The following is a 22,536-nucleotide window of genomic DNA, read 5'->3' on the forward strand; positions in this document are numbered from 1 at the left end:
TCCCTAGGTTCCACCCGAGCAGTACTGGTCACTGCAGGCCATTTGGGAAGTAAAACAAAAACAAAAACAAAAACAAACAAACAAAAAAATAAATGGGAGTTCTGTGTCTGACTCTGTCTCTTTGCCCTTCAAATAAAATTTTTAAACTTTTAAAATTTTGTAAAAATTATCCTATTTCACATATCCTGGGACTTCCCCCTGGAAATGCTTCTAATGTAAATGGGAAGTTCCTTCTTGAGTCTAAGTTGTATCTCTCATGCTGGGTAGCTGCCCGGCACAAAATGAGCCAGAAAGAGAAAAGAAGGGAGCACTGGGGAAGGAGGGGCCCGCCACGGGCAAGAGGAGGAGGAGGTGGAGGAGGGAGGAGGAGGCAGAGCATGGGGAGGGCGGGCGCGAGGGGGAAGCAAGAGGAGGCCTTGGCCCGGAGCAGGGCCACGCCGGGAGCCGGCAGGGGTGCCGGCAGGCTGCGGCAACCCTAGCATTATGCCGGTGGGTGGCTGCGTGGTGGAAGTAAAACAGAAATCAAATGATCCACCTTGCTGTTCCTGAGGCCGTGCGATGGCTCCTGCTGGCAGCCGCCTTGTGCAGCTGTGCAGGCGAATGCCCACTGCCCCGGACAGAGCCTGAGGTGAACGCTCCAGGAAGGGAAGCCAGATCCAGCCCAGCCGGCGGGAGCCCCGGGATGGAGGTGAGGGCACGGGGTGGTGGGTGGGCCCGGCCACTTGTGTGGGAGTACTCCAGCCTCACCGGGCAGGGCTGAAGACGCTGGCATAACAGCCTGCAGGACAAACAGTGGCCAGCAAAGAGCAGGGAGACAAAGGCTCCCCCCAGGGCTTCAGGAACTTCCTGGAATTAAGACAATGCCCGTTTTCTGTGGGCGCTCTGAGCCCCTCTTGTGTTTCCTGTAAGGTCAAGGCCACAGGTTATAGCTGCCTGCACAGGGGGCTTCTTGGTTTCAGCAGGGAGGAGGAGGAGGAGGGGGAGGAGGGGAAAGTAGGGGGGGGAGGGGGAGGAGGGAGAGGGGGAAGAGGGGGAAGAGGAGGGAGGATGTACCCAGCAGTCTCCTGTGCTGGGCCCTGCACCTGTTTGGTCCAGGAGGAGGAGGGGAAAGAGGGGGAGGGGGAGGAGAGGGAGGGGGAGGGGGGAGGAGGAAGAGGGGGGAGGAAGTACCCAGCAGCCTCCTGTGCTGGGCCCTGGACCTGTTTGGAGCCTGTAGCAGGAGGCAGAAACACCTGCAGGGCTGCGCTGGGTAAGTTCTCACTAACGGGCTTGCATCCGGGGCTTCGCAAACTCGAATGTGTATTCGGGTCGCCCTGGTTCAGCTGGCCTGTATTTCTAACAGGCTCCCCAGTGCACAGACAGCACGAGGCCGCGGGGCCTGGCTCCTGAGTCCAGTTCTGACTCGGACAAGGCCAGCAATGGCCTCTAGAGAGCCCATGAGAGAAGCATTCCAGTAGCAACGGTCAAGGTCAAGAAAGCAGGACGCAGAGGACAGATGGAGAGGGGGCGGGGCGGGGCCGCTGACCTGCGCAGCAGCAGCTTGGGGTGGTTCTTGCTCTCCAGGTTCTTGTCGATGAGGTCGGCCAGCAGCTGCTTGAGCACGTCGGTGGCGTACTCCAGCTTGCTCTGCAGCACGGTCATGATGAGCGAGGCCACGTTGCCACGGTCGCGCATGGAGAAGCTGCGCTGGGCCTCCAGCGTGCGGATGAAAGACAGCAGGAAGACCTTGCTGTTGATGAGCTGTGCGAAGAGCTTCAGGCCTTTCTCCACGCGCTCCTGCCGGTAGCCCGGCACCTGAGGGGGAGACGGGGGTCCTGCCGCATCCGCTGGGCACCCCAGGGACCTCCAGGCGGGATGGGCTGGGCTGGCTCCCGCGATGCTCCTCCCACTCCGCCTCTCACCTGCTGCACCTGCCACAGCCTGCCTGGCTGAGGCCAGCCCTCATCAAGGCCACTGCCGTGCCAAGCACCCACTTTGTCTCCATGGAGCCCTAGGGACACGGCACCGCCTCTGCCTTGGAGAAGAACCAGCCGAGGCAGGGAGAGAATGCCACACCAAGAGTCAATGGCCACGCTGGGATTGAACTCACTTCTGCCAGGCTCTGTGGCCTCAGCTCTTCCCTGGTGATGATGCAGAGTTGATGGGGACTCCAGGTCTGGCAAGCCCACCCTCACAGCCCACCCCATGGGGACCCCTGGGAGGTCGGGGTGCTATGTGTGCACCCTGGCTGAGGAACAGTCAGGCCTGAGCCTCCAGCTAGCCCAGCGCCCACTGTGGGTCCTGTCAGGATCAAAGGGCTGCACGTGGGCTCTGACATCACCGTGCTGAGCCTGGGCGAGTCCCTTTCTTTTTCTGAGGGGCCCTCCCAGGACCTGAGAAAGGGGAGAGCAGGTCCCAGAGGGGTCCAGCAAACTCCCTAACTCTAGAACCCTCTTTGAGAGCCTGCTCCCGCCAGGGATAAGGTGGGAAGATGGCTTGATCTTCCTGCTCCATGGTCTGATGGGAGAGCCTCACAGGGCGGGGCCATGAGTCGGCCTTGGAGCTGGACACACGGGCTGCCCCTCTGTCGGCGGTGGCAGTGCACAAGGCAGCATGGGTCACGGTGGCCCACCCTGGGGAGCCCCAGCTGCCCAGCCAGTGGGTTGAAGGACTGTGGGACATCCCACCCAATGGGAGACCGCACAGGAACAAGAAGGAATGATCCTCGAATCTTGCAAACGCAGTGAATGAAGAAAGTGACATTAAAGGGGCAGTCTCTATAGAACGCCTTTTAAATAAAATTTCAAAAATGGGTGAGGGGTGGGTGTCGGGACCCCGTGGCTGAGACATGGGTGGGGACATCTACATCCTATGTCAGTGCTTGGGCTTGAATCCCGGCTCTGCTCCTAACTCCCAGTTCCTGCTAAGGAGCACCCCAGGAGGCGGTGCTTGGTCAAGCAGCTGGGTCCCTGCCACCCAGTGTGGAGCTCCCAGCCCCGGCACTCAGAGAGTGAACCAGCAGGCAGCCGCTGTCTGTCCCTCAAACATAAAGGCAGACAAAGCAGTCAGTGTGCTAGAAAGGGGGCGACTGTGGAGCGGCTGTGGCTGGCGGAGGGCGCACGGGGAGCTGGAACGCTCTGCCCTGCCCGCGGCTGCCGCTGGACGTCTGCCTAGGGGACGTTCTTGGCGTCCTCCTCGTCCAGGGCAGTTTGCTTGTGTCCTTCTGACAAAGCACAAAGTTCACTGAGAAAATCTGCCTGGAAATAGTGACCTCTGAGGACAGGAGCGGGGCCCCTGCCCCGGGGAGGGGCCGTGGAGGGCGGGGGGGGGGGCTGGGGGCGTAGCGTGGAGTCAGATCTCGCGAGGGCCCCGCATGGGGCTTTCTATCGCAGCCTATCCCCGCTGCTGAACCCTTAGCAGACTCCGCCCCCTCGGCAAACCGAAGGTGATCCCAGCTGAGGTGTACACAGCTGTGCCCGGTACCCAAAGGGGCCCTCGCCATCTTGGCTCTGCAGGTGCCTGAAACTTTGGCTCCTTCCAAGCCCTATTTAGCCTATGTGTTTTCTTATTTGGCTGACCCTATGATAAAATTACAAAATAGGCACAGAGAATAATAACAAATAATAACATAGGACAATTGCAACATACGCTATAATAAAGGTTATCTAAGATAATGTATGAGTTATTTATTTCTGGAATTTCCCACTTAATATTTTCAGACCACGCTTGGGAGGGGTGAAGCTCCAGATATGGTTACTACCCTATAGGCTTCATGCTGAGTACTGTTCTGGGTGCTGCAGAAATACTGGCCCACTACACAGCACCCCAGGAGGTGGGGCCTGGTACAACCCCAGGGTTCCCAAGGGGGAGGGAGCCTTCTTGGCACCCCAAGACAGAGAAGCGTCAGAGCCAGGCTATGAACCAGGGCAGTTGGCACAAGTTCCTTCTGTCAGCTCCTGGGGCTGCCCCACAGCCTGGAAGAGACGGCCAGTAAAGAGCCTGTGGCACATGGCCTGCCACAGCCACACCACTAAATGGTGTCTGCCGTGGCCGGCTGTGGAAGACGGAGGTAGCCGGAGAAAGCCCAAGGTCACAGAAGGTTGTGGGACATTTACGCCTGTCACGACTGAGCGGCTGGTGTTCTGGGCTCAGGGCAGGAGGCAGGGAGCGGACAGCCCCAGGACCAGCAGTGGGAGCTGAGAGCTGGGAGACACCGCTTTAGGTGACAGGTCCTCGGATCCCGTCCACACTCAGAATGCCAAGCAGGAGCAAACAAAGCAGAGTTCCGTGATCCAGTAAGATCCCCACCTCCCCTAGCCCCAGGCCCAGGGGCGGCAGTCAAAGTTGCTCTCTGTCCACACACAGCTGATTAGTGAGTTTACTGGGAATGAAGAAACCCACGTGGTCTGGGCAGGTACCTACAAGACCTGGAAGCGAGGGCCTGAACAGACAGCTGCACGCCAACCTTTGCTGCAACCCGCTGGACACAGCCAGCAAGTGCTAGGGCTCCAGGGTGCTCAGATGGAGGAATGGAGAAACAGGGGGCGGCCCAACCACACAGCCTTACAGCCACACAGCTCCGAGATGTGTGGCAACATCGGTGAGCCTGCAGAACAGGATGGCAAGGGAAAGAGGCCAGGACCAGAGGACAAGCGCTGTGCGACTGCACTTTCACGAGAGCCCGGAATGAAGACAGAGTATAGGGGTGGCCGCCAGGGTCAGATGGAGTGGCAGAGGTGGGTTCTTGTTCAAGGGGGACCAAGTTTCCATTTGGAAAGAGGACAATGTTCTGGGGTGGATGGTGCTGACGGTCGTACACAACACGAAGAACTTCATGCCATGGGACCACGGACTTAAAGACGGTGCAGCGGTGCAGCTACGTTAAGCATCGTTTACGCAAGTGTTTAAACAGGCGCGCCTTGTAAGTGGTCTAACTTGCTTGGTTCACAGCCTGGGAGTGACAAGCAGCGCTCCTGCGGGCTCCCTACCCAGGGACCCTGGGGAAGTTGGCTGTTGGCTGCTTTGTGAGCAGGAGGCTGGGGTCACTTTCCCCTTTGGATAAGGACAAAGAAATCAGAGGGTACTCATGTTGGGGGCTGGGGGGGGGAATCCTCAGGCACCAAATGAGGACACCGTTCACTCACAGTGTGAACCACAGGAGTCATCTAGGGTTGGAGTGGGATGGGCTGAGGGTCCACGGAGAGCATCTTGGGAGAAATAAAGGGTGGGCCAGGTGACACCCGGAGCTGCCGACCCGATTCCCGGAGGGCGAGTCCCCAACACCATGTGAAGGCTGCTGCGGCGTCGGGAACTCGCGGCTGGTGCAGCTCCGTGCGAGCCCTTGTGTGCGTCCGCCTAGTCCTTGAGGATGGACCGTGTCTCCAGGGAGCCAGTGGTTCTCGGAGACCGCAGTCAGCAATGGCTCTAGCAGCCTTCTGGGCAGAGGGAGGGCTTTGTGTCACTCGTTCTGTGACCCCAGAGGCCTTGTGAGTGTCCTGGGTGGGGGGGGCAGGGTCCTCAGTTGGTGAACGTGGCACGTGGGCCCAGGGCAGGGCAAGGGAGGTTCCGTTCAGGGGGACATGAAGGATGCTTGTGCGTGTTGAGCCCAGATTGCTGGGCAGGGACTCTGGGCAACAGGCGTCCTCATCTTAATTCTTTCAGTTAGGGACCCTAGAGGGAGCTCCTGAGGAGGGCCACTGGGCGGGAGGCTCTCGGCGAGGGGCCTGGTGCGGTTCAGGAACGTGAGAGGAGTCGTCTGCACACCGGTCCTGGTGATCAGGGCTGTCACGTACAGTGAGGCAGGTCGTGCCCTGGAGCACTCTGGGTGGTGTCATCGGGGCAGTGCAGTGCCCAACCTGCACAACCACCCACAGGAGGACAGAGCAAACCCTCTTCACTCCACTCATCCTGGCAGCCTTTGGGTGTGTGCCAAGTCAGTGCCAAGTCAGAGCCCAGATCCTGAGGGTCTGTGGAGATACAAGCCCCTCAGGAAAGTCACAGGACAGACGGTTCCAAGCGAGGGATAGGCACCCCTGTGCGGGAGCAGTGTGGTGCGTGATCCAGGCTAGGAATGGTGTGGAAAACAGTGCGGCAGTACGCGCTTGTGTCCACCAGCAAAACCATGAGCGTGGCAGGTGGCTGACCTCAGCCTGCCCCCACCTATGCAGGCTGGCCTACAAGGGGCCCAGCTTCCACACAGCCTTAGAAAAATCCAGTGTAAAATTACAACCTTAGAAGAAATCTACTTAGACTTGGGATTTTGAACCAGGGAAAGAAGTAGAACTTCACACCCTTGCTCTCTTGAATTCTTACATAGATTGCCCTCCACTCCATCCACAGACGGGCATAAGGATGTCTTCAAACATGATTTCCCTTCCAAGCACTGCCAGTTCCACCCCAGTGCAGGCAGACACGCAGACATGTGCGTATTCACTGTTTTCCGCATGCCTGGGACACACCCAATCTCTCTCTCTCTCTCTCTCTCTCTCTCACACACACACACACATACACACACACCACGTCCTATCCCCTCCCAAGACTTTCTTTAACCAGGAACTGGCAGGACTTCCTAAGAACCCTGGTGTTTTGACACAAATAAAGGTGAGGTTGGAGAGAAGAAGAAAGGAAGGGGAAAAAAAAGAGGGAATGTGGGGAGAGGAGCAAAGCCGGGAGAAGAGACCCGAGTAGACAAGCGTCAGGCGACGCCTGGCATTTTTGTGGCATCCACGGCGCGTGCATGGATCCGTGCACACACGCATTTGTAGACAGAGAAGGTGCGTCACTGGCAGCGAGGACACACAGCCTCTGAAAGCGCCTGCGCTGTTTATCAGCCAGGAGTCAGGGGGCCTCCTCCAGGCAGCAAGGCCCAGGCCCTCACTACAGACAGACAGACAGACAGACACACACACACACACACACACACACACTGCATTCAGCAGGTCAGGGTGAGGAAGATCCCTGTGAACTTGTGGTGTCTGCTGGGAGGAGGCACAGCCGACCACATCCCCCTGGGGAGCCCTAGTCCGCATTCCCTGGGACATTGGTACCTGTAGGACCCCCAGCTCCTGAGCAGCGGGTCTGTTTCTATTTTATGGACCAGGTGAAGCGTGGGATTCATCGTACTTCCCACCGTGGCCTTGGTGCAGACTGTGAACCCATCCTAACGAGACTCCAAGCTGCAGTGCAGGCCGCTGACCTCACACCCAAAGGCCGGGGCGCAGGCTTGCTCTGGGGAATGAGGACTTTGGGGTCTAACTTCCTACACGCAGATCCTGGCTCCACCCCCAGCAGCTGGCGGGGCCCCAGACAATCCTTGAACCTCTCTGTCCCCACACTCTCGCCACCTGTGGAAGGAGTTGACCTACTTCACGGGGTTCTTGGGAAGTTGAATGAATGAATGAACACTTGCAGAGCATTTAAAATTGCAGCAGGACACGAGCAGCAGTCGACTAAAAGTAATTATCCCTTCTGATGATGGTTTTGCCCTGGTTTCCTCATTTATATTTTCCACTTTTCTCTGGTTTTTATCTTTTTAAGCCATTCCAAAGCCCTTTCGGAACAAAGCATAATATGAATGTATGCATAAGCCAGCTACCACGCCAGACAGTACGTAGAATAAAGTGTTTGGGAGATGAGCTTCCTGCTGTAGGAAAGACAGCTACGTCTTAATCACTCCCACTGCCACCTCCCTTCCCTATGTCCTGCTCACCTCTCCAGCTAAGCACCAGGAGGTAAAATCCCTGGCACACTTACCAAGTGGCCACTATGAGTTAAAATCTCACATACTGCAGCTTTTTACAGAAGGGTCCATGAATTCTCAGATTATGTCCCCGCTCTCTTCTCCCTGTGTATATGTACAGTTTCCCCCGGGAGAGAGTCCTCAGCTGCCATAGCGCTTGGGACACAAAGCCGCACTCACTTGTCTGTTCCCAGTGTCGCCGGCTGGGCCCCCCCTCTTCCAGGGAAGGTGGCTTGTGCTGCAGGAGCCTGGGCAAAACTGCATCCCCTCCCCGACCTCAGCCTGCTCCCCTCTGGATGAGGGGCTGGGTGGCACGGTCACCAACACTCTCACTCCCTGCTCTTCCATCAGCCAGGGGCACGGCGTCTCACCTCGAGGTCCCGGAGCACGGGGTGGTCGTCTATTCCCGGGAACAGCACCCTCATGGTATAGGTTCTGTAGTCCAGGAAGGGGATGCCGGCTCCATCCAGGTCACTGGTCAACTCGTGGATGTCCGTCTGCAGCTCGGCGAAAGCTGGAGTGAGGAGAAGACTGTGGGACGGCTGGATGAGGCTGCCCAGGGGTCACCCCCATCTCAGAACACTCACAGCCCTCACCACGGCACCAAGGAGACGTGAGCAAGGGGCCACCAGGAGTGACAGCGTGGCTGTGTAAGCAGCTGGGGTGAATGGCGTTAGCATGGGACAAAGTGTGGAGGGTGGGTGGCGCTGTCCACAGATCTGTGCTGTGGCTGGGACCACGGACAGTTCTCCGGAAGCTGAAAGGCTTGGGTTTGCAAGAGATGCTGGGGAGTGACAGGGAACAAGGGAGAGTCTTCCTGAGGATTTCCCAGCACTGCCTTCTGATAAGGGAAGCCGATGGAAGGTCCTGTTCTGCCCCAAGCAGCTCCCTTGGGCCACCAGCCCTCCAAAGGGAATTCGGCTTTGCCCTTCCGACCTCAAGGTGACACCACTGACGGGAGATTATGATCTGCCTCTGGACTCTGTGGAGGCGGCTCAGGCCTCGCGATGGACAGTTTCAAGATCCTAGCTGGCCTCTGGGAAAGCCCCGTGCGCAGTGCAGCCTGGGATTGTTCCATAGCTCCGCCTATGCTGCTGTCGCACTCTGGCCTGGGCACATCCTCCTCCGGGAGCCCCCCCCACCGGGAGGTCCTCAGAGGCGGGGCGCCCAGCCCTCTCCTGCTCTGCCTTTCTCCCCGGTGCGTGCGCTCATGCATACGTAACAAGTGCCACCCACACTGGCAAAGATTGGCCTGAGGATGTTGACTAGCCAATGCTTCTTGCTAGTGACGTGAATTCAAGAACAGGCAAAAGATAATCTGTGGGCTCAGAAGGGATTCGCAAGCCCGGCGTGGCTGTAGGAACCTGGAAGTACCAGGCCAGCACCCACACCCACAGGGCTTGTGATGACCACGTGAACAGGACACGGAGGCCCCAGGAGCTGTGAGCAGAAGCCAGCCCTGCACTTCCCAGCGGCCGCTGGAGCTCCACCCTGCAGGGCTGACTTTGACCTCTCTGCGCCAGGCCGGGCTCCTAGCCTTTGTGTGCAAGAGGTCAGAGGGGGACAGGAGCTGGGCACCAGGCGAGACCGGTACACCCTCCTGCTGCTCCAGTCACTCGGACACCAGGGTTCTTCTCGTGGAGTGTGACGCTGAAGGCAGAACGCCAGTGTGCCGCGTGGAACGGACACTACTGTGAGTGTGCAAGCGTGCGAATGGGGAGACAGCAGGCCTTTGCAGCACGCGCTGTCACCAAAAGCCCCCAAATACTGCACGTGTCCAGAATGAGGACCACGAAGGGGTGTGTGTGTGTGTGTGTGTGTGTGTGTGTGAAACATGGGAGTGTGTGTCAGCATGATGCACTTATCCGAGTGTGAGACTCTCAGTGAGTGTATGATGGCATGTGTGCGTGTCGGGCGTGAGAGTGTTGTGAGCACACCCATGTGTGAAGGTGTCAGAGTGTGTGGGTGTGAAAGGGCACACACTCGCGCGTGTGCTTACGTGTTGAAAGCTCAGGCTGGGTGTCCTGCGACTGTGGGTATGGGAGGCATCCTGGCTAACAGTAAAGCCCTCTGGGCCATGGCCAGAAACCAGCTCTGGACACCCCAGAAAGAATGTCCATGCTAACCCTGCAGGGGCTTTGCTGTCCACTCCCTCTCCCGACCCAGGAAGCACAGCTCTGCCAGGGCCAGCAGCCACTCGGACCCTCGGGAGCTGGGCTCCTGTCTGGCTGCCGCAGCCTCCCTCCCTAGGAACCTCTGGAGGGGGCTCAGCGTCCCCCTGCCTGGGTGGGATCCTCCCAGTTGGGGTGCTCAGCTGGCTGGGAGGAGAAGGAGGGAGCTGGCTTTTTATCCATCTGCAGCTTTCCTTGAAGTCACCAAGAGCCTCCAACATTCAAAGGCTCGCGCCTGCCACACATAAAAGAGATTCTAATCACTACACCTAATTAGAGGGAAGAGTACATTGCGGAGAAAAAAATTAAGCAGCGTAAATATAATAAAAGGCAGTAATTAACAGTCCCACCAGGCGGAGGCTGTGTTGACAGCTGAAGGGTGCAGACAGGGGATGGAGAAGAGCTGCTGCCCCATCAGAAAGGGCCACGGCTTCCCCGGAGCCCAGGTACAGTGCAAGATCTACCCCAGGAGCCAGTGGACAGCCGGGCCCGGCTCCTCCCAGGGTGACCCAGGTGACGTCCTGCGGGTGACAAAAGCCAGCACCAGGCTTCCTCCATGGGATCTCGCCTGATGGTGGTGTCTGCCATTTTTTAAATACAAGTTGTGAAATGCTCTTCCTTCAAAACCACCCACCAGCCCTGCAGCCTGTCCTTCCGGCTAGAAGACCGGAGCTGATGATGGCTTGCACGTGGCATGTGAACGTGCCCCACGGCTCCCCTCCAGGACAGCGTGGACCCCTGCTCAGCCAGGAAGCCGGGGCCAAAGGCTGATCCCAATCTGACACTTTGGGGAGCAGCTGAGAGGCCTTAACCTCGTCTGGTGCTGCCTAGGGTGTGGCCTGCAGGGGTGTGGGCTGGGTATGAGTCACAGGTCAAGGCCAGAGTGGAGGCCATGCAGGTACCATGTGCAGCCTGCAGCACCGCCCCCTGCTGCCCAGCCTGCTGGCTTGTGTGTGAGAGGCACACGCACATGCACAAGGCTGTGAACACCCGGCCACTCGCTACCTTCCTTGCACTCCAAGGCCACGCGGGACTCCAGGTTGTCCATCTGCATCTGCAGCCGCTTCAGGGTGAGGTCGCTCTCGCGGGACTTGCGCTTGTAGGCGATGAGCACGGCCACGATGAAGATGATGAGCAGGCCGCCGGCCACGGCGATGCTGACGATGGCGGGCAGGCTGAGCGGGCTGTCGGGCACGATGTACACCATCCCTGGGGAGTACTCCATGCCTCCGACACGGGCCTGGGGTGACATGCAGGGCGAGAGGGAGCGGGCGGTGGGGGTGGGGCACAGCAGTCCAGGAGCAGTGGCATGCCAATCAGAGAACTGCTGGCCGAGGCGGGATGAGGAACAGATGCCAGGGAGGACCCTTGTCGCTGGGGGCCTGAGGAGGGGTCGGCCAGGAGAGGCCACCCTCTAGCTGGGACCTAGCATCGTTGTCTTCACAGGGGACCTAACAGGACTGGAGTGACATCAGTGATCGGTGCCCCAAGACCTAAGCCATCCCCACTGTCAGGATGGAGGACTGAGATGCAGGCCAGGCCAGCAGCAGCCGTCCCCTGGGAAGCCTTCTGGTCTACCAGATGCGCTGCTGCCCATGGCTTAATGCTGCTTGGCTTTGCCTTTCCTGTTGCACCAGCCAGTATGGAGGGAAGGTGCTACAGAAGAGAGACAGGCTTGGTACAGGAAGAAGGACCCGGGGTGTGGGGAGATTGGGGGTGGAGCTGTGCCTCACACCCTGTGCCTGCCTGCGCCACCCAGGACCGGGGTCGGCCAGCCTCACCATCACTTTGTGCCTGCCGGTGAGGTTGGGGGACTCGCAGAGCAGCTGCACGTCCGACACGGTCACGGTGCACGGCTTCTCCCCGACCAGCACGGTGTAGTTCAGCTTCACGTTGCCCCCGGCCACGGGCGGGATCAGGTTCTTGCCCTGAATGCACACAGGAAAGCCCTGGTCTCCAACCCAGAGTCAGGCCCACGGCTACTGGCTGGCTGCCACATCCGCCCCCTCCCTGCCCCAGAAGTCCCTCCTGCAGGAGTGGGTCCCCAGCACCCTTGGCCCATGCTGTGGCTTGCCCCACCCCACTCCCTGCAACGTTCCTGTGTTGGGGGCTTGGTCCCCAGGGTAGCCAACTTAACCGGTGGCCTATGAGGGGTCAGTGCTGTCCCCTCCCCAGGGTCTGGCTTCCTGTCTGGCAGGTGCTTTTTCCCTCCCACGCAGGCTGCTACCTTGAGATGCTGTAGCCAGGGGGCTCTTGTCAGAGCCGGTGCCGTGCTGTCTGGGCTGGCAGCCTTCAAAGCTGTGTGCTCTGTAAACCTCTTGGCTTTGTGAGTACCCAGGCTCAGGTATTCCGTGATAGTAACGGAAAATAGACCAAGAGCAGCGTGCACACTACCCTTCTCCCTTCTTCCTGGTAGGAAGCCGACCATCAAAGTCAAGTCTTTTCAGCTCGTCCCAAATGCAGACTCGGAGGCCTCTCCCCACCAAGCTGCAGGCAGTCACTACCAAACGCTCAGCGGAGTGAAAATTAATTTGCAACTCGCGCTCTGAGGAGAACCTGTGTGGTGGTTTGCCAGTGGCCGCACAGGCAGACACAGCATGCGCCTCTGACCTCCCAGCTCCTGGGTTCTGAGGGCAGAAGCTTGGGAGTCCAGTGGCCTGCGATGAATTTTCTCCCAGTGCAAACTCAGAGTGTGTGTGTGTCACGTGCAGCCCAGTGCCTGCCAGGGATGCCGGTCAGGAGGCCTGGCAGGAGCCCTCCCCACGCCCCCCGCCCCGGCACTCACCTTCAAAATGATGGGCGTGCCAGGCTTAAGCTCCAGGATGCCAGAGGGCCCGAAGGCCTCAAACACGGGGTTGGGGTAGTAGGTGAAGTTGGTTCTGTTGAGGATGAGCAGGGACTGGACATTGTCCAAGATGAAACCAAACTCTTCTGGCCGCTCAGTGAGGTCCGACTGGTGGTCGGGGCCCAGGGTGAGGGCTGGAGCCTGGCACGTCATCTCAGTGGAATTCAGGACCTCACAGACCTGGGGGAGGAGCCGGAGGGGAGGGAGATGCTGTGGCTCTCCACGCCCCGTGTGCACACCCCGGGGCCCTGTCCACACGGCAAGGGGCCAGTGCAGGAGGCTCATGGATCGGACAGCTAGAGCTGCGTACTTGGGCACTCAAGGAGTGAGCTCTGTAGCTGGCACCTGCTCCAGCTTTGCCCGTGGCGAGGGTGGCAGTGATTGGGGGCCACAGGCATGGGTCATAGTGCATTCGGGGAGGGCTGCCTGAGTGAGGGGGCAGCCCCTCCACGAGGCCCACCCACCCCTGACTCACATTGATGTGCTCCTTCCCGCCGTGCTTGGCACGGATCTGGGGGTTCTGGATGAGGTCCAGGTGAGTGCCCCAGACAGCGATGGGTGTGTTTCCACTGCCAAGAAGAGAGGAGGAGGTGTGTGAGTCATGGGGACAGAAAGCAGCGGCGCTGAACAGATGCACAGGGGAAGCGAGCTGAGCTGTAGTAAGGACAATGATGACCAAGCATCATGGTCACGGTCAAGGGAACGAGGACGGGAAGCCGCTGCACGACAATAAGGATGAGGTCTCCCACGCCAAGGGGAGGACAGTGAGGACCAGGACTCTTGTGTTCCGTGCTGAGCTCGCAGTGTGGACACCTTGCGGAGATCCAGGGGACAACCCAGCACCTTGGCGCTGGCAGGCCTGCTGACCTGGGCCAGCTGCTTCTCTGCTACCTCTGTTTCTCTCCCCGCCAGCCTCAGCCCTCATGGGTCTCAGAACTGGGTCCACATTAGCCTTGGCCTAGTGGGAGCCTCACTCCAGATCGCCCCACCAGAGCCCCCCAGAACAGCCTACCCCCAGGTTTCCATACTGGAGACTTCCTCAGGCTGAGGCTCGGTTCAGGAGAGGCAGAGAGCCCCGGGCTCTTGGGAACCTCCTCCAGGAGGGCAAATGTGAAATGCTCCAGGCTTCAGGCCTCCTGCCTGGGGTGGCACAGGACCACGGGTGGGAGGGCTCAGGACCCTCGTGCTGGCAGAGTTTTTTAAAGGAAGCTGAACGGCCCCGCCCTGTCCCAGGGGCTGGGAGGCCAGTGCGGAGTTGGGGCAGTTCCTGGGCTGGACCCTTCTTAGGGGCTGCCCAGAGGAAAGCAAGGAATGATGGGATTCCCCAGCTACCTGGGCATCCTTGTGAAGAATCCTACTACCTGGAACAGGGCCCCGAGAGCTCATGGCTTCTCAGGCTGGTGGGTGAAGAACCCTGATGCCCGCACCCATGTTCATCTCTACCCATCTATCCCTCTGCCCAATTTTATGCTCCCAGTTATTTCCCTCTCCCCCTCCACACACACACACACACACACACACACACACACACACGTGCATGCAGGAAGGTTCCTGTGAAACCCAGAGCGGCTCCTCTGCCGGTGAGCTCCTGGTGTCCAGCTGTCTCCCCAGGCCTCCGACACACACGGCCAAGCAGCCGCCGCCGCTGCTGCTCCTTGGTGACCCAAGGGGCTTGTGAGCAGTGGGAAGTCATGCCACGTGCAGAGCCCACCCTGACTCCCGTAACCTCTGCAGACACGATGGAGCTGGCTGGCAGACCCAGCGTGAGTCTCCAACCTCCCAGTTGACGTGAGTGAGTGTGGGGCACGGATGGCCACCGCAGGCCAGGAGGGAAGATGCCTGTTTCTGGCACAGTGACACGAGGAACTGAATGAGACCCTGCTCTGGATGGCTCAGACAGCTGCAGAGGAACGGGGTTGGGGGTGGGGTCTGCATCAGCCTCCTCATCTTACTGGGCCCTGGGGTCAAATCCTGGTATAGCTTTTCCGGGTCTACTTTCCCCTCCCTGCACCTCACGGTCTCCATCTGCTTTAAGACCATGGCTACAGCTTCTAGCCTCGAGCCACTGCTGAGAACAACCAGTGCTTAACAGGCAAAGCTGCCTTTCCTTTGGGCTTAAGGCAGGGGGTGGCCAACTCTTTCTGCAAAGGGCTAGAGAGTAAATATTTTAGGCTTTGAGGGCATATGGTCCCTGTCGCAGTTCCTCACCTCTGCTGCTACAGTGAGGAAGCCGCTACAGACAATACAGATATGGATGAGCTTGGCCGAGTGCCAATAAAACTTTATTTATAAAAGCAGGTGTCGGGCCAGATTTGGCCCTGGCCAGGAGTCTTGCAATTGTTCCCTTGGCTGCCCCCTGCCCCAGCCTGTGGAGACTGCTTCTTCGTGGTCTCCTCATTGGCTTCCCCTGGGTCCCAGGCACTGCAGAGCTGGCACAGAGGGGAAACAGGACTGGACAGGGGGTGAGGAAAGAGCTGGGCCAGGTGCTATGCTGCCTGCCTGCATCTCACTTCTCAGCTGTTCTGTGCCCGAGTTGACAGATGAGGAAGCCTGGCCCCAGCAGGTGAGCTAACTTTTTCAGGGCCCTTAAGCAGCGGCATTGGGCTGAGCCTGTTCCTTGCAAACCAGGCCCTGGTTGGGCTTCTCCAGGTGGCCCCTGATCTCCCCATGGCATCCCACGCACCCCCCAGGGCCTGCCATCTGCCTGCAGCTCCATCTCCGCCGTGAGCTGCTCCACCACATGGGCCCGGAGATCCCAGGCCAGAGAGTGGAGAGCCAGAGGCCCAGGCAGTGTTTGCAACATGCCCAAGCTGACTGCCCGAGCCAGCCACATGACTGAAGGGCCCGGCTCCCTGCCCTGGTGGCTCCTGTCTTCTGGGACATGCACCCAGGGCCCTGGTGGTGAACACTGGGGAAGGAGCAAGGAGCAAGACCCAAGCTCTGCCCTTGAGCCGGCAGTGGGGGGAAGAAGGAGTACATATGGGCAAGCAGAGGGCACGCCATGACACAGGCCGGCAGAGGCTCCAGGGACACGTGCAGTCGGGACATGTGTCTTCCTCCCTAGTGGCCCTGACCACACCCATTCTCTCACCTCCATCAGCCTGAAAGCAGACCCAGAGTTCCAGCCGATACACCCAGAAGTGAGATTGAGGGGAGTAGAACTGGCACCGTGGAGAGATGGGGACACAGTATAAGCCCTTGAGGTGGGGAAGTGGAGTGTCTGCCAGTCGGAACGTGGCCTCCCAGCCTGTTCGTGTGCCAAGCAAAGCCTTCCTATTGGGAAGAGCCTGGAGCCGAAACTCCAGTTCCTCAGTCTCCAGCGCAGGGTCTCCTGGTCTCTGGAGAATGCAGGGGGGCAGGGACCCCGAGGTGTGGAGGTCGGGGCAGCGCCTACCTGACGATGCTCCACTCCGGCTCGATCCGCACGATGGTGGGGTCCTCCACGTACTGGAAGACCAGGTCCTGGCGGATCTTGGCCCTGTCCACCTGCACCGTCACCTTCATTGCCAGCACGTCCTCCGAGGAGGTGGTGTTGCAGACGATGGAGGAGGAAGACCGCCTGCAGGGGGCAAGGCAGAGCACTGGGCTCCCAGGGGCTGAGGAGGGTGGGGGTCTGGGGTCAGGGCCCTCCCACGCCCCCTCCCGGGCAACCACTGAGCCTCTGCAGGTGTACGGCTCCGGCGCCCATGGCAAGGATTCTCTGCTTTGCCACACTTGCGACAGGCACCCTTGGGCTGATCTTGGACCACACAACGCTGCGTCCTGTGCAGTCTGGTGGGAATCCCTCCACCTTTGATAACCCATCAAACCCCTTATCCTCATCCGTGACAGCTGATCCCCCTGGTCTGTCTTCAGCAAGAACCCCCCTACCCTTGCCGTCTCCTCTGAGTGGTTTTCCATCCCCTGACCCTCTCTGCTCATCGGCCAGACACTCCTTGCTGGGTTTGTTGCATTCAGAATCGAGCTTGAGCTCTCTCCTCTGTTGCCACAGTCCTGAGTAGTCTTCCTCAGCACTAACACAGAGCCTGGCCTGGGCTGACTTCAGATCTGTCTCAGCTCTCGGCACACCTCCCTGGGGATGGGCTGTCTGGCCTGCTGAGGGGCAAACTGGCCGCAGCCCCGAGAGCCCTTGGCTGCGTGCACTTCCTGCCTTGCTGCTCCTACTGTCCTGGACTCCTGGCTCATGGAAGATGCACCCTCTAGGGTTGGGCCATGGGACAGGGGAGGGCAACAGGTTCCTAGTGCGCTCTCACCAGCTCTCAGCAGTGCCAACTGGCTCCCATGAGTGACCTGTAGCTGCAGATTCCTGGTTCTGTGGCACATCCTGGTGCTAAGGGGTCACCAGGGCTAGGTTGTGGCAGCAGCATGACCGGGCTTCTCCAGGAAAGGGGTGGGGGGGAGGCCGCAGGGCTCCTGGTAGAGCTCAAATCCTCCCTCAAAGAGCGTGCACGCTTTCTTAGGGAGGAGGAAGCAGGCAGCCCCACTCCACTCTCTGTGACCCCTATGGCCTGCCCTGGGGACGCACCTGCCAGAGCCAGTGTGCTGAGGGTTACCTGTGGAAGAGGCAGGGCTGGGTCCCAAACATCACCACGACGTTGCTGCCCGCATTCAGGTTGGTGCCCGTGATGGTCACCTGGGTGCCCCCCGACATGGGTCCCCTGCTGGGCTTCAGGTCTGAGAGAGTCAGCGTCTGTGTAGGAGAGGATGGGGCCTGAGCCGGCTGGGGCAGGGCGGAGGGAGTCTCTGGCGGCCCCTGCCCGGAGCTGCCTTCCGGGCAGCGTCTCTTCCGGCCGGGCAGCGTCTCTGGAGGAGGAACCTTGACCATGGCGGCTGCCTGCACGGATTCCCTCCGTGTCGGCTGTGCGACAGACACACAGCCTTGAACCTGCGATTCCAGCGCCCGGCCCCTGTACAGTGGGCGTTACCGCCTGCTTCACAGCAGAGAGTGGAGGATGGGAAGTACCTTGTCCAAGGTCAGCCAGCCAGAAAGTGGCCTGGCTCCAGAGTGGACTGCAGAGCCCGGCTTCTCAGCCACCCCACAGCCTGTCACTCTAGGGGAAGGAGACTCGTCCCCTCCGCAGGCCTCCCAGCTAGCTGCTCCCCACCACCACCACCACCACCACCGCCAGGCTCCCAGGGGCTGGAGCAGCCAGAAGACGCAGACAGTCAGTGGTTTTCCAGGCCTGCCCTCAGCACCTGCCAGACTGGAGGAGAGACGTTGGCTGGGGATGGGGGCAGGGCAGAAACAGCCTGAGCCGGCTGGGGATTTGGGGTCGCAGTTTGTTCTTTCATTAGCATTTTAATGGAAAAACTTTCCTCCGTCCCAGGTGAGAAGCCCGTATCTGCATTTAAATGAAGATTTCTCTTGCCCTCCTAGGCAATCCCTCCCTTGAAGAATTCAGCACCCAGAGTCCTACCACTGGGCTCCCCGGACTGAGCAGGCAGAGCACCCCCTCCAGTAGAGACCCCCAGCTGGGGACGTCTCCAGGTGGGGTGGGGGAGGGGCAAGGGAAGGCCCACCGCCTGGCACAAGCCCAGCTCCGGTCGGAGGCACACAGGCTGGGGAGACGGATACAACCATGAGCTCAGACTCTCTGGTCCCAGCACCATTGTCCATGGACCCTGGTCTCAACACCAGCATGGAGCTTCCAGCTTGCCTTACTCTGCCATGGAGAGCGGGCCCCGGTGCCCTCCCCAGGGAAGGATGGGCAGGTGTGTGTGTGTGTGTGTGTGTGTGCACATGCCTGTCTGTGCACAGTGCCTCTGAGTTGGGAGTGGCCAAGAGACCCCGTCCCAACTGGGAAGTTCTGAGAGCTGGGGGTTCCTAGAGGGGCAGAGGCCAATGATCCCAGCAGGCTTTGCAGTGGCGTTGAGTGGAGGGGGAGCTATTCCTGGGGCGAGGAGAGGATGCGACACAGACCTGTTTCAGAGTTGTGAGAAACTATTATGATTCCAGTCATGCTTCATAAATATTTCACGGTGGGTTTGCACGGGAAGTCGGGTTCTGCATTATTTGCCGCCTCTTGGCTCCGTGAATGGAGGATAGAGGGGAGGGGACAGCACTCCCTGTATGGAGAACTGTAGAGTTTCCTGGCTCTGGGCCTTGATGTCTGGATTGTGGGTGAAGAAACCCACAAGGCAGAGTCGGGCCGGATGTGTGGAGGGAAACCGGGGCAGACTGAAACCTTGCCCCCAACCTCAGCCCTGGGCAGGGGCTCCCAGCTGTCCCAGGGCCCCAGGGGTACCAATCAGGAAGACAACTAGAGCTTTGCCACATTGGCAGCATGTGGGGGCTGGAGGAATGGGGTGGGGTGGGGCACTGTCCCTTCCCAGCTTCCGATGGGACTCATGGGGACTTCTGCCCCCTTTTTCCCACCTGAAGCCGCTACCCCTACCCTCCTCACCCTCAGCCCGAGGAACTCCTTTGGGGACACCTCTGTGGCTCAACCCTTAGATGCAAATCGGGGCCAGGAGCAGAGGCTGCAGCACCTCCTCGGAGGTTATCCCTCAAAGAGAACAGTGACACAGCCTAAGCCATGGGGACCACGGGGCCAGTGCCTAATTCCCGACCTGCCCCTGTCCCTCCATCCGTCCCCACCTTTCCTGCATTCTGAGTTGCCCTGTAAGCCAGGAACAGCTGTCCATTGCCCAAGTTCCTCGTGGAAAATCAGAGTTTGTCCGCCTTGGACGCACGCTGCCTTCCTCGCTGGTTTCTTCCATAAAGCCTCCAAATAAAGCCTTAGAGGGACCTCCCCGCCCTGCTCCAGGAGCCCAGCTGTCCTGAGCCATCCCCTGAGGGCGGCCGCAACTTTCCCATGTCTACCACATGGGCTGTTTATAAGGATCGAAAGAGAAGACAGAGAGCAGAGTTGGTGGCAGCCACTCAGTTGATGTGACTGCTCCTGCCTAGCGCTCCTGGGCCCAGGCTGGCTGGTAGAAATCACCCAGGGGTTTCTGGACCAAGCTAATACCGGTGTCCACCTGTGGAGTCTGATTTAATTACCTTGTGTGCAGGGGACCAGGGCATTTTGTTTAAAGTTCCCCAGAAGAGTCTTTCTTTAAATTACTGTTTACAGGGCAGAGAGAGAGAGAGAGAGAAAAACAGAGACACAGACAGAGGACTCCCGCTGGTTCACTTCCCAGATGCCCACAACAGGCTGAAACTGGAAGCCAGGAACTTGACCCAGGTTTCCCGGGAACTCAAGTATTTGGGTTCATCACCTACTGTCTTCCAAAGTGCACGTTAAATGGAAGCTGGAGGAAGTGGGTGCTGTGGTGCCGGGGGTTAAGTTGTCCGCATTGCATACTGGAGCGGCTGGGACTGAGCCCTGGCTACGCTGCACTTCTGATCCAGCTTCCTGCTAATGCACCTGCGAGGCAGCAGGTGATGGCTCAAGCACTTGGGCTCTTGCCACCTGCATGGGAAACCAGGATGGAGTTCCTGGCTCCTAGCTATGGCCTGGCTCATCCCTGGCTGTTGTAGGCATCTGGGGAGTGAAGCAGTGGAAAGTAGATCTCTTGATCTCTCTCTCGATCTCTCTCTCGATCTCTCTCTCTCTCTCTCTCTCTTTTGGAAGTGGGGCTGATGTGCTGAAAATCCTGCTTCTGCATGGGCTGCAAGAGGTCCAGGGCAAAGCCATGGGAAAGACTGAAGGAGGCCCTAGCGATAGCAAAGGAGATGGGAAAAGTGGGGCGTCAGGACGTGGGGACGATCCACGACTGGATTTAGGGAGTGCTGGGCCACAGTTCAGGGAGATTCCAGGCTTGAGGAACAGGCTCAGGCAGACATGGGCAAGGAGCTGAGAGCCTGCATGGACCACGTGCTGGGGGCAGTAGGACACGTGGGCGGCTGTGGCTGTCACGGAGTTGAGAGCCCTGGCTGGCGGCACACAGAAGAGGCAGCTGGGCCCCACGGCAGGCAGCAGGTCAATGAGGGAGGCCGTGCCAGTCCCTTCCACTCTGTCTTCAAGGTCACTGCCACAGACCACAGGAGGGAAAACGCTTTGGCAGGTGACTGGCCACGGAAGCCCGGAGCTGGCTCTGGCCAGGTAGCAGTTCCTCCCCATTCACCCCGGCTGCCGGGAAATTTCAGAGTCAGTGCCAGCAATACTTGGCCAGGGTGGTCTCTGTATTACAAGCTCTCCATCTTTCTGCCTCTCTCTGTATCTGTGTATTGCATCTACCCCTGCCTGCCTCTCTGCACGTCTTTATAATACACAGTATCCGTACATGCCTTATATGTGAGTGTACATGCGCTCATCACTATGGGCTTCATACATAGTCTGGGTTTTATCGGGAAGCTCCCCATGTCCTTTCAGAAGAAGGAGGGGTGTGAATCCTGAACACATACGTGGAGCTACACCTCTGTGAGTGGCCACCGCCTGTGTCCACAGGGTGGCCGGATTTCCAAGGGCAGAGCTGGGGCGAGGGGCTTCCACCACAAGCAAGTCTGTGTCCAAGTTCCTGTGTTGATGCTATCTCCCCTTGCAGACTGTGGGGTTCCCAGGGGAGAGGCTGCACTGGGTCCCTACTCACCGCCCCACAGCCAGGCCTGTCAAACTGTATTCTACAACTCAGCCCGGTGAAACCAGTATCCGCCCAGTGATCTAGGGAGAGGTACTGAATGGCTGTGAGCTGAAGACAGAAGGAAGAGGATATAGGGAGACAAGGGTGAGGCCATGGGATGGATCTGGGTGGGGGTGGGGGTGGGCATGATGGTGTGTTCGGAGATGGATGGGTGTGGGGGAGGAGATGAGGGGGTGGAGGATGGGTCCCAGAGGTCCCAGGATGGCATGATGGTGAGCGGGGCAGGTGGTGGGCAGCGTAGGTGCTGGGCTGAGCCAGGTGTATGGGGGAGAGGCCAGGGGATTGCAGCAATGGTGGCAGTCACAGAAGTGGCAAAGGAAATGATACTACAGTGGATAAACATATTAATGTATGTTTCACAACACCATGGGGTGGATGCTATCATTAAACCCATTTTAGAAATGAAGAAATTGAGGCACCCAAAAAAGTCAAGCGACTTGCCCAAGCTCAACCAGTTGGCAGGTGGCAGAGCTGGGGCCCAAATCCCAGGGGTTTTCATGGGAAGGTCCCACTCTCTCACGCTACCCACCACTTGGTGATGGGCCCGAGAGTGAAAGCCATGTACCTGTGGCTGCACAGCAAAGCAAAGCAAAGATCCAGGTCGTCTAGACATCAAAGACTGTGGCCTCTCACTACAGGACAGGACTCCATGAGCCTAGCGGGGCTGTCAAGGGGGTTCTTGCCCTGGGTTTGCCCCCACAGGTATACAAGGGCCCAACAGTCTGGATAAGGCTGCCACGGCCTGCGCCCAGCCCGGCTAGGGGTGGCTGGCACTCACCATGAAGTAGTAGAGCTGCGAGGAGCGGGCCATGAACTCAGGCCGACACACAGCCACGCAGATCTCCACGAAGCCTGCGTGCTGGCTGGGCTTCGCCTCTCCCATCTCACACACGATCCTGCAGGGACGAGAGGAGAGAAGGCTCCCAACTGTGACCCTGGGCCCCCGGGTCCCACCCAGGCCCCTTGCTCTGCGGCAGGACCTCAGGGATGGCAGGAAGTTGGGGCTGAGGGTTGCTCCCAGCTCCTCCATGCAGGGGTCCTCTTTGGTCCTCAGGAAATGAGGGGTCTCCTTTGAGGGGACCTAGGAGAGGATCTGAGTTTCTGGTTCCCTCACTCATGAACCGTGCACTGAGTTGTTATGTAGACTAAGAGAATGCTTCAGCCACACAGCTTGGGGAGCAGAGCTGGCAGAGCCCAGAGAGGTAGGGCGACCTACC

At 59.1% G+C, this 22,536-nt stretch overlaps 1 protein-coding gene across 2 annotated transcripts in view; it reads right to left on the bottom strand.

The window, feature by feature from the left end:
* PLXNA4 (plexin A4) overlaps positions 1-22,536 on the bottom strand; it is a 581,206-nt gene that overhangs the window by 27,935 nt on the left and 530,735 nt on the right. For both annotated transcript variants that reach the window (XM_051848991.2, XM_051848990.2), the window contains exons 14-22: positions 22,098-22,215; positions 17,287-17,423; positions 16,128-16,292; positions 13,209-13,302; positions 12,674-12,913; positions 11,670-11,816; positions 10,894-11,128; positions 8,089-8,231; positions 1,526-1,794 (exon numbers count right to left, since the gene is read on the bottom strand). In XM_051848991.2, the coding sequence (XP_051704951.1) occupies positions 1,526-1,794; positions 8,089-8,231; positions 10,894-11,128; positions 11,670-11,816; positions 12,674-12,913; positions 13,209-13,302; positions 16,128-16,292; positions 17,287-17,423; positions 22,098-22,215 (1,548 nt within the window). The remainder of the gene's footprint in view (positions 1-1,525; positions 1,795-8,088; positions 8,232-10,893; positions 11,129-11,669; positions 11,817-12,673; positions 12,914-13,208; positions 13,303-16,127; positions 16,293-17,286; positions 17,424-22,097; positions 22,216-22,536) is intronic.

This window comes from Oryctolagus cuniculus, chromosome 3 (assembly GCF_964237555.1).
Source record: "Oryctolagus cuniculus chromosome 3, mOryCun1.1, whole genome shotgun sequence".
Lineage (NCBI taxonomy): Eukaryota > Metazoa > Chordata > Mammalia > Lagomorpha > Leporidae > Oryctolagus > Oryctolagus cuniculus.